Source organism: Mercenaria mercenaria, chromosome 12, assembly GCF_021730395.1.
Source record: "Mercenaria mercenaria strain notata chromosome 12, MADL_Memer_1, whole genome shotgun sequence".
NCBI lineage: Eukaryota > Metazoa > Mollusca > Bivalvia > Venerida > Veneridae > Mercenaria > Mercenaria mercenaria.
The window spans coordinates 73786880-73803652 of NC_069372.1; the positions used below are offsets into that span (position 1 = coordinate 73786880).

The 16773-nt window shown below is 37.4% G+C and overlaps 1 protein-coding gene across 2 annotated transcripts; it reads left to right on the plus strand.

The window, feature by feature from the left end:
- Window positions 1-6072: 6072 nt before the first annotated feature.
- Window positions 6073-16421, plus strand: LOC123535041 (uncharacterized). Of its 2 annotated transcripts, none has more exons than XM_045317562.2 (4): window positions 6073-6285; window positions 13310-13570; window positions 14073-14180; window positions 15955-16421. In XM_045317562.2, exons 2-4 carry the CDS (start codon window positions 13330-13332, stop codon window positions 16122-16124), a joined length of 519 nt encoding a protein of 172 aa, XP_045173497.1. In that variant the 5' UTR covers window positions 6073-6285; window positions 13310-13329; the 3' UTR covers window positions 16125-16421. The 2 variants fall into 2 exon arrangements, with proteins under 2 accessions (XP_045173497.1, XP_053376312.1); XM_053520337.1 differs by lacking the exon at window positions 6073-6285 and adding an exon at window positions 12843-12854.
- The last annotated feature ends 352 nt before the right edge of the window (window positions 16422-16773 follow it).

Below are 16773 nucleotides of genomic sequence, written 5' to 3' on the forward strand. Positions count from 1 at the left end.
TACATGTGAAGTAGTCCAAAGTGTAGTTCCATGCTGTTGGTGAAATCTGGTATTATGAATATTTTGAGAATGTGGCAAATATATTTTTGGTTTAGTTATATAGCTTATTGTATTGAGAAAAGATCTGTGTTATGCTATAGTCAAACGACACCATGGATACCACTGAAACACTTCTGAATGCCCCTAGGGTCAGACACAAAAGCTTAGTTGGGGCCCGCACCCTACCGCATACGACAAGTTTTGTAATCGAATCAGAACCCCTGATACCTATTTAACTACTGAATGATTTAAACTTAAAGCGAAGACATCTACCCACACATCCAAATAATTTCAATTTTGACACTTTCACGCTTCCATAGAAACAATAATTATTGCTGACAGTTAACATTTTTCGCCATCGTGCGAACAGGGTTTGTACCAGTTTTCGTGCAAGTGCAGATATACGTAAATATGAAAAAAAGGGTTAAATTTGCAAGAGTATTTTAGTGTGAATTTGTGTAGAAAATTGTACCGCTCTATGGTGGTTGATTATATGTGGTAGGATCATACACCAAAATGGGTATGGCCACCTTCAGCATCGAGGACTGCCTGGCATCGTTGGCGCATAGATTCGACAAGTGTCTTTCGTGACTTCGGCCTATGGAATGTTGTTCTACTCCTGAAGTAAGATTGACGTTCGACGGTGGAATAGGGCGGCGTCAAACACGCTGGTCCGAATTATCCCACAGGCGTTCATTTGGATTCAGATCTGGGCTTTTGGCGGGCCAGTCTTTAATAAATGCAATGCTATCCGTCCTGAGGAAATTCAGAGTATCTCTAGCTGTATGGCTTGTGGCATTATCCTGTTGAAATAGTGTTACTGGCATTATTTTGAAACAGTGGGATGACGTGCCTCGCAAATATCTCATCTCGGTAGCGTCGGCCATTCAAATTCCCACCGATCACGACGAGAAGTATGCGATATCCACGTGCAATCCCCGCCAAGGCGAAGACGGAACCTCCACCCCAAAAACGATCTCGTTCAAGTACACAACAGTCGGCATAACGTTTATCTCTTCTATGGTATATAGAACCCTGCCATTACTTCGATGAATGGAAAACCTTGATTCATAGGAGAAGAGAACGCTATTTTATTGTTGCCTTAACCGGCGGTGGTAGGTACGGGACCAATTAACACGATTAACAGGTGACGTCGCGTCATAACACAGTCAATGTAAGGACGACGTCAACGGTAGATTACCCTCGCCCAGACGATTGCGTACAGTGTGGTTAGATATTCGGTTGTTATGTGTACCAGAGGTGTTAGCAGCAGTGGCAGTTTGGAAACGATTGCATAGGTGGTTATTCATGATATAGCGGTCTTGCCCAGGCGTCGTGACGCGCGGACGCCCACTACGTGGTAAATCTTTCGTACGCCCTGTTGCTTGAAAACGTTGTCTAAGGTTTCGAATAACACGGCTAGAACTGTCAACAACCCTAGCAACCTCTTTCGTCGCCACACCAGCATTAGGCATGCCAATGGCACTTTCACGTAAATTTGGTGTAATTCTAGGCATATCTAAAAGAAAGAAAACAATAAATTTCATTTTTTTCAACATCTTTTTCTTATTGACAGCAAAGTCTATCAAACCAGACTGAAAGGTTTGATTTGATAAACACGGATTATACTGGTCCCTGCATGCACCGGTTGGGACCTGTACCAATACGATCATGTATGGTACTGGTATATGTATTGGTCACAGGACCGGCTGGGACCTGTACCAATACGATCATGTATGGTACCGGTATATGTATTGGTCACAGGACCGGCTGGGACCTGTACCAATACGATCATGTATGGTACATGTATTGGTCACAGGACCGGCTGGGACCTGTACCAATACGATCATGTATGGTACCGGTACATGTATTGGTCACAGGACCGGCTGGGACCTGTACCAATACGATCATGTATGGTACCGGTACATGTATTGGTCACAGGACCGGCTGGGACCTGTACCAATACGATCATGTATGGTACCGGTACATGTATTGGTCACAGGACCGGCTGGGACCTGTACCAATACGATCATGTATGGTATATGTATTGGTCACAGGACCGGCTGGGACCTGTACCAATACGATCATGTATGGTACCGGTATATGTATTGGTCACTGGACCGGCTTGGACCTGTACCAATACGATCATGTATGGTACCGGTATATGTATTGGTCACTGGACCGGCTGGGACCTGTACCAATACGATCATGTATGGTACCGGTATATGTATTGGTCACAGGACCGGCTGGGACCTTTACCAATACGATCATGTATGGTACCGGTATATGTATTGGTCACAGGACCGGCTGGGACCTGTACCAATACGATCATGTATGGTACCGGTACATGTATTGGTCACAGGACCCGCTGGGACCTGTACCAATACGATCATGTATGGTACCGGTACATGTATTGGTCACAGGACCGCTGGGATCTGTACCAATACGATCATGTATGGTACCGGTACATGTATATGTATTGGTCACAGGACCGGCTGGGACCTGTACCAATACGATCATGTATGGTACCGGTACATGTATTGGTCACAGGACCGCTGGGATCTGTACCAATACGATCATGTACGGTACCGGTATATGTATTGGTCACAGGACCGGCTGGGACCTGTACCAATACGATCATGTATGGTACATGTATTGGTCACAGGACCGGCTGGGACCTGTACCAATACGATCATGTATGGTACCGGTACATGTATTGGTCACTGGACCGGCTGGGACCTGTACCAATACGATCATGTATGGTACCGGTATATGTATTGGTCACAGGACCGGCTGGGACCTGTACCAATACGATCATGTATGGTACATGTATTGGTCACAGGACCGGCTGGGACCTGTACCAATACGATCATGTATGGTACCGGTATATGTATTGGTCACTGGACCGGCTGGGACCTGTACCAATACGATCATGTATGGTACCGGTATATGTATTGGTCACAGGACCGTGGGCCTTCAATACGATCATGTAGGTACCTGTATGTCACAGACGCTGGACTGTATCACGATCATGTATGGTACCGGTATATGTATTGGTCACTGGACCGGCTGGGACCTGTACCAATACGATCATGTATGGTACCGGTATATGTATTGGTCACAGGACCGGCTGGGACCTGTACCAATACGATCATGTATGGTACATGTATTGGTCGCAGGACCGGCTGGGACCTGTACCAATACGATCATGTATGGTACATGTATTGGTCACATGACCGGCTTGGACCTGTACCAATACGATCATGTATGGTACCGGTATATGTATTGGTCACTGGACCGGCTGGGACCTGTACCAATACGATCATGTATGGTACCGGTATATGTATTGGTCACTGGACCGGCTGGGACCTGTACCAATACGATCATGTATGGTACATGTATTGGTCACAGGACCGGCTGGGACCTGTACCAATACGATCATGTATGGTACCGGTACATGTATTGGTCACTGGACCGGCTGGGACCTGTACCAATACGATCATGTATGGTACCGGTACATGTATTGGTCACTGGACCGGCTGGGACCTGTACCAATACGATCATGTATGGTACCGGTATATGTATTGGTCACTGGAACGGCTGGGACCTGTACCAATACGATCATGTATGGTACCGGTATATGTATTGGTCACGGCTGGGACCTGTACCAATACGATCATGTATGGTACCGGTACATGTATTGGTCACAGGACCGGCTGGGACCTGTACCAATACGATCATGTATGGTACTGGTATAATGTATGGTACCGGTATATGTATTGGTCACAGGACCGGCTGGGACCTGTACCAATACGATCATGTATGGTACTGGTATAATGTATGGTACCGGTATATGTATTGGTCACAGGACCGGCTGGGACCTGTACCAATACGATCATGTATGGTACTGGTATATGTATTGGTAACAGGACCGGCATAATCAAGTTTGAGCTCTATCTACTTGACTACCTGAAGATAAAAGGGAACATGAGCTTCTGGTTTCTATGGAGATGAGAAACAATATTATTGTTGTTTTTCTAGATTCTGTCTGTGCCATTTTACATTGATCAGTTTTATTTTACTAGCAGAAGGCATCGTGACATTTATGTGACACAGAATGATATGATAAGAGCAAAACGAGACAGTATTGTAGCTGACTAAATGCTGCGAAGTCATCCGAATCAAACAACCTCATCAAACCATTCAAGGGAGGTAAAAGGCTTTATTTTCTTTCTAAATGTTATATTTTGTTTCTCCCCCTTCTATCTGTTCAACAGTATGCCCCTTCTGTAACTGCTGTTCGCTTCGCTGAACAGGTTTCTTCTAATACTTGTAAAATTATAACACGTTTAATGTTCTTGACTACACTACTAGAAACACTACAACTTCTCCACTTCAAACAGATCAACTTCTCCACTTCAAGCAAGGCAACTTCTCCTCTTCAAAAACTGCAACTTCTCCCTCCACTTCAAACAGGAAATCTTCACCACTTCAAATAGTGTAACTTCTCCACTTGAAACATTGTAACTTCTCCACCTGTTGCTGTACAACTTCTCCACTTGAAACTGTACCACCTCCCCACTTGAAACGGTGTAACTTCGCCCCAACCCTTGAAACAGTGCTACTTCTAAAGTTGAATCGGTAAACTTCCCCACTAGAACTGCACCGCTATCGACTTCAGTCTGAGTTGTTACCGACAAATTGACAGTCTTAGTGGTTACTGTTGACGACGTCAGTCTTGGAGAATACTGCCGGCGACTTCAGTCTTAGTTGTTACCGTCATCGACGTCAGACTTTGTGATAACTAACGACGACTTTAATCTTAGTGGTTACCGTCATGTCAGTCATAGAGGTTACCGTCGACGACGTTAGTCTTAGTGATGATCGTCAGTAATCACAAGCGAGGTGGTCTGAACTGTTATATATGGAAGCTACCCAACATGCGTATGGAAGGTCAAGGGCTCTACAAGACTTATAGTTAGAGACCGACCCCAATAGCCAACAGCTAAAACATTTTAGGAAGACATTGTATATATACTTTTTGAAAAGATTTTGTAGTGATTTCAGTAAGTATCTTCATTTTCTGTGTTCTATTCCTTACTCGACTTTTGAAAAGGGAATAGGGAACCGGTTTCTTATTCCTTATTCGTTTTTTTTGATATCACTTGTGTTATGACCTAACGTGTTCATTTTATGGTGTGGAACGTTTTCAATCGCGAGTAAGGATTATTTTCTCTCTGCTTTTACCAAGTGTGCCCCGAATAGTAAATAAGGAACTAGTTCCTTATTCCTTATTTGAAAAAGGAATAAGGAATCAGCCCACTCGTCATCTAACAGTTTATTAATAGTAATACGTTCTCCTTGCTTGGTGCAACCGTTTTGATATATTTCTTAATATCAATTGGTTTATGCCATTATAAGTTTGGGGAATCAGTTTTCATCGGGAGTATTACGCTACAATAATCTGAAATAAAAGGGTCTTTGACGACATTATGAAAACAATCTGAAAGACAGTTTCGCCCGACTTCTGTTACCTCAAAAAAAAAAAAAAAAGGTGGGGGGGGGGGGGGGGGGGGGGGGGGGAAGAGAAACGTAACGGTCCACAAATCGGGACTGGCACCTGTCACGTAAGTGAATTTACAATATGTATGCAGTCGTTTTTTTTCCTCTTTGAAATAAATGTCTGATTGTCTGATTCACCATGTCCTACTGAGTACATTTTGTGGATATACTAATTACCTGAATGCTATTAAAACTTACACCGGGTTCTAAACAAATAAAGCATTTTGTATTATTTCTGTTACAGAATAGATGAATCAAACTGTATGTTGAAATGAGCCGCTCCCTTTTTATTCGTCAACTGAATAAATTACATTTCCCATTAAAATGACACGCAATACTTTTACGTCTTGAGAAATTACTTTATAATTTCCATGTGTAGATGTCTAGGGTAGAAATGATGGGTTTTTCAATAAACCAATCGAAGCATTTATCGATTTTTAATCGATACCCGGTCAAATGAACAAACATGTAAATCAAACATTCCGACAGGTTTAATTGTGTCGCCTGCATGCGGTGTTTTCTTTTGTTATCGTTTGATTTTGTTTGTACCCAGATTAATAAATTTATTACACCTATATCTAGCAAGCAAACAAGATAAACATTTACGTACGTTTTCAATATCATTATTGATAGTTAAATGTAAATAGTTGACATAAAAGTGTTACAACGGGATATAAAATGTAGGTATGTATACTTTTTTCTCATCGTAATTTTGTGTAGATAAAGCGACTTGCACGACATTTCTTTGTTGTTAAATCGGTAGAAAAGAATGTCTTGGATCCATTTCAGAATTCTCTCCCTGGAGTGTAACACCGTAGATTTTTAATGAATAGAAACATAATAGAGACAGCACCACATCTTTTTTGTAAATTTCAAAAAAGTCTCAAAGCACTTAAAATTAGATTTCTTTCTTCTTTGATACTGAGTTAAAAGATTTAAAAGAAATATTTCATATTTCGTACCTAGTTTGGAGATATCCAAATGGAGAATTATTAGCAAGTTTTGAACTTTTTGAAAGGAAGGTAATAAAAAATAAATGACATTTTAAAATGTTAAAGAGTTCTGGTTCAACTAGTATATAAACAGATAAATTAATTTGAAGTTATTTATGTTCCTATAACTTCAAAATCGTACGGGCAGCACATTTTTTCTTCCCCGTACTATTTTATCAAAGGTATTATATCCGTTTAGTGTAGTAAAAATAAAACTTTATTTCAGTAGTTCTCGTATACCTCATGTATCTAGTCGAACGGAAGAGAACAGAATAGAACATTCGTTTTATTTCGACTTGTACATAATACATCATCAAGTTCAAAATACAACTCTATATATACATAATTTGAAGAGTTTATTTTTATCAGTGCACTTTAGCAATTCAATAAGTTTATATATATCTGGTCTGTTTATATAAAAAATAAGATTCAATATCTATAACATGTAAGAATATTTTCTTCTTAGATCCGCCATATTTATAATTATGTAAATTTATAAAATTGTCTTTAAATCTTAGAATTTCACTTTTGCAACGGTAATTATTGTCGTAACCAGCTCATCCTCTGATAATTAGTGTATACTAATATGGGTTTTAGTATATTTGTTTTGTAACTTTTGAATATCGTGACCTATTGAATCTGTGTTTTGTAATGTATGTTATCTAACAATGTACATGTTATACAAAATAATAAAGAATATGTTCTGTTCTGTTCAATATTAACAAAACGTGGAACTACCATACTTTCCTCTTAGTTATGAAGGTGTCATTCTTACGGTGTTCCGTTTGGACAATCGTGACTTTTTATTGAATCCTAAACCGCGATGTACGATGATACGATGGTGATAATGCGATGATGCGATGGCACGATGATGAAACAAGGATGGTACGATGGTGAAAACGCGATGACACGATGATGAAATCGCGATGATGCCATCGGTGATGGTACGATGGTGAAATGTCGATGTAATATCGCGTTTTTCATCATCGTACCATCGCGTTTTCACCATCGTATCATCGTACCATCGCGTTTTCATCATCGTAGCATCGCGTTTTCACTATCGTGCCATCGCGTTTTCATCATCGTACCATCGCGTTATCACCATCGTACCATCGCATTTTCACCATCGCCTTCCGGTGGTCATGCGCAGTGGTACAGTATATGTGTCAGTAAAATACAGGCTTGATACAATCTCATTTTCACATTGCACTAAGTACCTTTTACATCTTAACAAGAGTAAGCTGAGTTTGAATAATACCATGTGACTATTACACCCAGCTTCTTATTTACTTTCATGCATACATAAAATACAAAGGACGTGGCCTTGAAGATTTTACAGTTTAAATGCACTGAACATTTTGTAAAACATTTTGCAAAACAGCAGAATATAAATGGTAAATTTCTTCTCATAAAATACATTGAGATACACTCATCTATTGTTGACAAAAATACAAGTGCACGGAACTACGCATTTCTAACCGGAAGGCGATGGTACGATGGTGAAAACGCGATGGTACGATGGTGAAAACGCAATGGTACGATGGTGAAACCACGATGGTACGATGGTGATAACGCGATGGCACGATGGTGAAAACGCGATGGTACGATGGTGAAAACGCGATGGTACGATGGTGAAACCACGATGGTACGATGATGATAACGCGATGACACGATGGTGAAAACATCGCGCGATGGTACGATGGTGAAAACGCTATGACACGATGGTACGATGATGAAAACGCGATGGCACGATGGTGCGATGGTGAAAACACGATGGTACGATGATGAAAACGCGTTATTACATCGACATTTCACCATCGTAGCATCGCACCATCGCGATTTCATTATCGTGCCATCGCGTTTTCACCATCGTACTATCGTTGTTTCATCATCGCGCCATCGGGCCATTGCGTTTTCGTCATCGTACCATCGTGCATCGCGGTTAAGTATTAAATAAAAAGTCACGATTGTCCAAACGGAACACCGTACATTCTAGAAAGAAAAAAGATACAGATTTACAAGATATACGTTTAAACAAAAAAAAGAAGAGATAAAGTGCGTTTGAATTGACGACTTCCGTTTGGAAACCGACATCAGACACAACACTAATGCATGTAACTATTAAATATACATATAATTCAAATTTACCATTAATTAAACAATGTATTCTATATCTTCTAATAATGCCTTTGTACAAGTCAATGTAGAATATTGATGGTAATAAATTTAAACAAACATGATTTGTACGGCTAAGTTTAAACTTAAAAAAACTTACACATAAAGACTTCAGACTGTATCGGAAGGTAACCAATTTTCTCCTCAACAAAGTGACTTCTAAAAAAAGCTGTTTATAAAAACGTCTATATCACATGTTAATGTTAAGCAGGCACGCAAACATCGAAATTACTATATATAGATTAGCTATGTAACACGAACGATAGGTCATTAATTGAGAATTAAAATAATAGTAGATAAATTGATAGATATCTTTTATTCCACCATAAGAATTAAGATAATTGTGTTCTATTTAATAACGTTCCCAAAGGCTCAGTGCATTGTTTACATGTAACTTTTTTTATGAGAAACTGAGTTGAAGTGGCTTGCAGATGAAAGTGTTCTACGTTCCAGGATGGCCAATCAACGTGACTTTTTTGTTTTAAGGACGTAGGCAACAATAAATTACGTAAAGAGTTGTCTCGATTTAGACTGTGTTCGCATTCCTTAGAAATTGAGGTTGGTAGATACTGTGGTTTAGATAAACAAAATAGACTAAAAGTAAATTGTGTTCGCAGAGCTTTGTTGAAAATGAATTTCATTTCCTGTTATGTTGTCCAGTATACAGAGATTTAAGAATTCTTCATAAGATACCATCAGCGTTTCCAACTGCTGACAAATTTGTTTGAGTTATGTTAAATTCTAATAAAAAGCAAGTATTAAATCTATGTAAATTCTTCTTTTAAGCCTTAGAGCAGACTTGTTACAAAACACTTGATATGTTAACTACATGATGTAACGTATGGAATTTCTTTGTTAATGCTCTAGAACTATAATATATGGTACGAATTGTATGTTTGCCATATTCATAATTGTATATTGCCAAAGGCAGACAACTGCCGATTTGCAAATAAACTTGACTTGACTTGACTTGACTTGACTAGTATCGTACACACGAGGAAAATCGTTCGATTCTACGTATTTGCTAATAATTTCTTTATTATTTAACTGTTGTTTTTTTTTAATAAAATAAAGTGTCGAAGACAGGAAAATGGGAGTATTTCCTCGCCATAAAGCGTCTTCTAGACATTCTTGATACTTATTTCATTACATCAAAACAATTTTTCGTTTAAACGAAATTTTAATTCGTTATGACCAAATAAGATTACACTTTAAACGCAATAAAATTACGTTAAAACGATATCATTTTCGTAATAATAAATTAATTAAGTTATAACTATGCCCCCCAAATTAAGATTTTTTTCGTTTTATTGCCAGCCAGCCTACGGAGCCACTGAAGATCTCTCAGTTTGCTCTAATTATGGTCCCTGTAGTCTATTATTTGTTCGATCAAAGGGGTTTATTCTTATTAAACTGACATCTAATGATCTTTATTTAGTTTTTACTTCAAACATGAATTAGTTGTCATGTACTATGTCTCTTCCTTTATTTGAGGTCTCAGTAGGGGCCAAGGGTTTTGTCAAGCGCAAGATTTAGGTCCACACCTCCGAGGTCAAGGTCATAGGAAATTTCACTTGGGTTAGGGTTAACCCGTTGCGTCTCAGCTCTATATCTTAAATGATTAATGGGCTTCCAATGAAATTTTAGACAAATGTTAAGCGTAATAAGACATTATGTAAAGAACAATTCAGGTCCGTACCTTAAAGGTCAAGGTCACAAATAAGGGCAGTTGAGCTATGATTGGAGTAACAAGTATAACATGTATGACCCATGCATATGTCACATACATGATATTTTAATGAGCATGTTTATGTATTGCCAAAAATGTTATTGTAACCATAACCCAAATGTCCGTGCCTTTGACCTTAACATTGGAGGTACGGACCTGAATGTCGGACGGACCTGAATGTCGGGCGCTACACAAAGTTTAAAAGTTATACCTGACTGTAAACTAAATTATAACCAATTGCCTTTATGCGAGTATATGACCCTGGAGGTAGGCGCGCGACACAACCTTCTCACCATGTGTTTAGCATTTGTATAAAGTTCCGTCTTAATCCCTGGGATCTTTTACAGCTTTGAAATATTATATATTTATTATATAATAATTTATATTTATAAATATATTATAATATATTATACATGTTGTAAATGAATTGTGATTAATAAAAATTGTTTAAACCAATCGTTTACATGTTATAGTTGTGATATGGAAAATAAAAACGAGTTACCTAACGTAATAAGGGTTTATTATTACTGAATAAGATTTCATTACTAGTTTCTGTAAGAAGATCCTTTGGAAATAAAGAACGCAACCAAGTAAAATAATAGCAGACTTAGTTTCATTGGGTCTGTTGATGGAACGTAATGGTAAGTGCAACACTATCACGGCTCTAGTACCGACTGAAGCGGAACTCTATTAACATAGACATTGAGTGGGCTCATTATCCCAATCAAAAATAACAAGCCGAAATCAGTGTAATGCTGGCGAGTAGGCTTGTTCCTTATTCTTTTTGCACATATATAACAAGGGACCGGTTGCTTATATACTAAATATAAAAGCTATGAGAAAATGATTCGTACTTCCGGTTAAAAACTTTTCACATGTAAGATCATATGAACATATAAGATCATATGAACATTAAGATCATATGAACATGTAAATCATATGAACATATAAGATAAGGAACACGAAACTGATTCCCTTTTTCAAAAGTCAAATAAAGAACAGAAAAATCCGAAAATTCAAGCAGGAATAGAACAATCCGAAAATTAACAATTGCCTGTTTAAAACATGCCAGAAGTCAATGTTCATTCTCCTCAAGATAATGATGTCATATATCTTGAATGTCAGTTTCTAAATTTGAACTTCTGTAAAAAGGAATAGGGAACCAGTTTCTTATTCGGTGTTCCGATCTTACATGTTCGTGTTGTGATTGTACATGTTAATAGTGTTCATCCGGAAGTAAGGATAAATTTCTCATTGTTTTTACAAAGTAATCTACGAATAGAGAATAAGCGATCAGTTCCTTATTCCAGTTTTTGAGAAAAAGAAATAAGAAATTAGTTTACTTGACACCAGTTTCCAGCATTACAATGATAACTTCGGCTGGTCATTAATAATTGTAATTTGAGCCGCGCCATGAGAAAACCAACATAGTGTGTTTGCGACCAGCATGGATCCAGACCAGCCTGCGTATCCGCGCAGTCTGGTCAGGATCCATGTTGATCGCTAACAGTTTCTCTAATTGCAATAGGCTTTGAAACCGAACAGTATGGATCCTGACCAGATTGCGCGGATGTGCAGGCTGGTCTGGATCCATGCTGTTCGGTTTCAAAGCCACTATGTTGGTTTTCTCATGGCGCGGCTCATTTAGTAATAAATAACTTACAATTTATAATGAAATAGATACAGAAAAAAGCATAGTTTGGACACATTATAACTGGCCTGGCCGCAAGACATGCAGTACATGTATTTGACAATCTAAACTTCCTGTCCTTTTAGTGACCTGTCACTTGGCTAGGAAATGAAAGATTTTGTGGTATTTAACTTTTAACGGGACAAGTCTATTTAAATGCATATTTTATTGACACATTCCTATATGTCATTCAGCTGTTGGTGTTCCTTATCCAGTATTTCGACCTTACATGTTCATATGATCTTACATGTTCAAGTTATTAGGTGAAAAGTTTTGTTTGAAACAGGGAGTAAGGATCATTTCTTTTAGCTTCTATATTTAGTATTCCCCGAAATGGGAATAAGCAACCAGTCCCTTGTTATATATTAAAAAAAGAAAAAGAATAAGGAAACAGCCTACTCTTTATCACGACTAAATCACATGAAAATCAACGCTGGTCACAAGTTCTTTTTAATAAATGAGTCCCCTTTTTCTCGTAAATTTAAGCACCGTGTTTACTTTGGCTCTAAATAAAAATGGCGGCGTAAGAATTGAATGAATTCAGTTGGTCGTAATTAATGGATGTGGACGCTAACACTGCATTTTCTTTTTCTTCTTTAATAGTAGTAATACTGCAAGTTCTTTATGGGATATAGTCTTTGAAAATCTGATATCTTATAAAATGTAGGAAAACAAGGTTATAAGTAAGATTTATATGTAAAATAAAGAACAGGCTGATGTTGCACGCGACACACATTTTCAAAACAAAAAATATTAAAAGATGATCACACATTATTATAAAAAGCTATTGTTTCGAAGTAAATGTATTTGTCAAGGAACCTAATGATCCACTCTCAGACTGTCCGTGTCCTATTTAGTGCGATCAGTTTGGATTCCATTTGCACTGTTTCAGAAAAAAAAAAAACATATAAAAACTAACAGCATAAATACTTTTTCGGGTGTCGCAAATATTGTGCTTATAAACAGAAGTTTTCACTGCTACACAAACAACGTTTGATTTCTAGAAGTAATTCATTCGTTCTGGTGTTTTGAAGTTGACAAGTGAGTTTATGAAGATTTTAGTAGGATTGATGCTAAAGAAGATTACAACAACAACTGTTTCTACCTTTAACATTTTCCAGACTGACACCTGATGATGTAAGATGCAACAATCTGTTGTAACGATATTTCTCATTGGCTTCGTGGTATGTGTGACATCACGTCATGTGATAAGAGAAGCACCTGTTCCGAAGTACACCGGAATCCGGATAATAGACGGGTTGTGTATGAATGTTCGGACAGACAGACTGGTGTACAGATACAAGAATGATTCGTATGTCTACATAGCCTTTGATATACTGAAAACCGGAATGGTTGACGTGTTTTCATGGACAATCGTAAGCAGTAAGTTATTTCCATACTTCAACGATAATGTTTAGAGAAATGTGTGTTCTTGCTATTGTTTGCTTGATAATTTGGACTAAAAACTTTTATTTAAAAGCATCTTTTTCATAGAATATTTGTGAAATTTTCTTCAGTTAATTAGAAAAATGAAATTAGACATTCCGCTGAAAAAGCAGTCACATGCCGTAAATATATTCATTTGAAATCGCGAAATTGTGCGGCAAAACTAATATATTTGTCTTGATTATGGATACAGATATATATGTATTTTATTATAATGAAATTTGAAAAACAAAAGATCAAAACTTTAACGAAAAGAGGGATTTTATTGTTTTGCAAAGTTTTCGACCTGAACGATTGCTTTAAGATATCTAAGCTGGCTACGGGTCTCAAAACTGTCAAAAATAGCAGTTTGGTCACAAGTTTGCATGAACTTATTTGTTTTAGTGAACAACTATTTCATGTGAACCCATTTCATGCAAATGTATATTCACATTTTCAGCTACAAAGGGGACGTTTATTTCGTCAAAAATGAAGAAAGAAAAGGTGTTTGCCTTAGATTTTAGAAAAGATGTGAACAGGGATCACGTGATAGCTGCAACAAACAAACGTAAGTGAACAACATTGTCACTCCGAGTTACGGTATACTCCGAGTTACGGTATGACAATTTGGACTGAAAGTTTTCAGTTAAAGGCATCTTTTCATGAAATATGTGTGAAATTTTCCCCAGTTAATCAAAGGAAAATTAAAGTAGGCATTTGACGCTGTAGATCGAACGCGCATTGGTCCAGTGGTAACACTGTCTCCCGAACTGAAGATTCGTGAGTTCGATTGCCCGTCCCTCCAACTAAAATTACAAAGACGGGATAAGAATCCGATGTATAAACCAGTGAAGGGTCTGGAATTGGAGTATATCCGTGTGTTACACTGTCCTCCAAACAAAATTACATAATGTCAGCCATATGGGGTTCAGGGCCCACGCTGTCGTTCGCCACTCGAGCCATTTGGCGAATCTGCGATGAAAGTGGCGAAGAAAAATCGCGAGTGGCGAAAATGAAAAAAATGTTCGTAATTTGGACCGCCATTTTGTTTCAGACGTTCTAAATCGTAACCTCCGAGAAATTATGTTAACAAACAGTTGACTGGTTCCGATAATTTTACCTTATAAAATTAACTTATTTCGGGATAATACTACCCAGTCTGCGTTTACTTTCCATATAACAATGTGTAATAAACATCTTGACACGCGAGAAGATGCAATTTGCAATCAATTAGCAACCGATTATCGGGTTAAAATAATCTTTTTGTTTTGTTGTCATTACGGCAGATTAAATGATTGATGCCTTTAATTTCTATGGATCAAATAATTAATAAATAAATCGGCAAAATAATGAATGGTTTGATGAATTTTTTAACGTTGTCGCCACCGTCAGACAGTATCTTAGTCACAGGCACGGGTCCAGTATATTTTTTGTTTAATATAAAAATCCTTTTTTTTCACACAAATATACTTTTTATATGTTAGTCAAATGAAAAAAAAAAACGATGACAAAAAATCCGGTCACAATATTATACACGACACTGTGACCGGATTTTTGTCATCATTTTTTTTTTTCATTTGATTAACATATAGAAAGCATGTATTTGTGTGAAAAAAGGTTGTTTTTTTTATACTAATCAAAAAAAAAAAAAAAAAAAAAAATACACTGGACCCGTGTCTGTCATCTTAGTAAGTAATTAGTAAAGGTGTTTGCCAAGTTTTTTGAATGTCTTTAAAAGTTAGGAATGGATTGGAAATGTAATCCTGTATCTGGGTAGATTTCTAGGAAGCACAGAGCACCAAAAACACAGCCCCCGTGCCATGCATTTACATAGTAGGCCCGCAACAAAAAGAAGCTGTAATGGAAAAATATTTCAGACAGGTTGCTTCAAACATCCAACAACATTTTAAAATACAAAACTTGCTTTAGAGGTATACCCACTTTCATTCAAATGTCCCCCTATATAGCTAGAATATCACCATTTGCTTATGGGAAGTAACAAAAATTTTCAACGCGCCGCAGGAAGGGAAACCTCTCCAGCACCCTCCCTACCGTTCCCGAGAAAAAAGGTGGCTCCAACTTTTTTCAGCCCAGTGTGGGCCCTGGGGTTCCGACAATAAACAGATATTCCAAAATATAAACGTGACACTGTTAAAATGTTTCCACTGTAATTTGATTTAATATATTTAGTACTGAAATTCTTTTCTTAAGGCGTGAAGCTTCATTCAAAAAACATTTTTTTTTTTTGACAGAAAGGGACGTTTTTGGTGTAATACGCAAATACTCATTGTTATTTCCCTTTTTGTTTTCAAAAGTCTTTTCATTAAACATATCAATTTCAGGTCACCAGAGGCGCTTTGAGCACCGAATGGAACGCAAAATGAAACACTGTCGCAAAATAACGGAGAGAAAAAAGAAGCATTGCAAACTGACATCGATACATTCTGTATTTAGCCGAATGGAAATGAAGCACGTGACATTTGGTACAAAACCTGAAGATTGTAAAACTTAAAGAGCTGGAGTTCTAAAACTTGCAAACCAGTTTCAAGTGCATATTTGATATTGCAACATTGTGACATGAGTTGTTCGTTGCAAAAATAATTGTGTCTTACCAAATCAGAAAAATATCTGCTTCTTCAAGTTTTTATTGTAGCGAGTTTTATATAACAATCATATTATACTGATACTAACTTTGAAATATATAGTGTTTATAAAACAAACTGTGTTACCGATCTTTTTGACGTAATGTTTTTTCTTCTTCTAAAAAGCAGTATAATAAACTTATATTCATTAAAGAAAATAGAGTTCATGAGTTTATTTATTACTCATCATTTACATCTGACAGTCAGGATACATATTTTCTTTAATACATAAGAATTTATAATATTTCTTTAAACTGACATTTTGTTTCGAGTGATAACGTTTCATATTTTACGTGTACCGTCGAGGTGGGTGCTGTTAGGGTCATGGCGCTATTTCAAACTAACGCCATTTGTAACGTTTATCTTACTCATTTCAGATTTATAAAACAAGAGTACATACGTCATTTTTAAAAATTTACATCTTAATGATCAGTGATGGAATTCCGAACAAGAGCGAATGCAATGGCGTATAAATTTAGAAATTTTGCTTTAGCTAATTAGTGGTGCATTTAAATGACG

What these genes read in the sequence shown, in the direction of transcription:
- LOC123535041 (XM_045317562.2), top strand. Translation starts at nt 13,330, where the DNA reads ATGCAACAATCTGTTGTAACGATATTTCTCATTGGCTTCGTGGTATGT. An exon ending in TTCATGGACAATCGTAAGCA is followed by an intron (nt 13,571 to 14,072) that starts GTAAGTTATTTC and finishes TCACATTTTCAG; the next exon opens with CTACAAAGGGGACGTTTATT. An exon ending in GATAGCTGCAACAAACAAAC is followed by an intron (nt 14,181 to 15,954) that starts GTAAGTGAACAA and finishes TATCAATTTCAG; the next exon opens with GTCACCAGAGGCGCTTTGAG.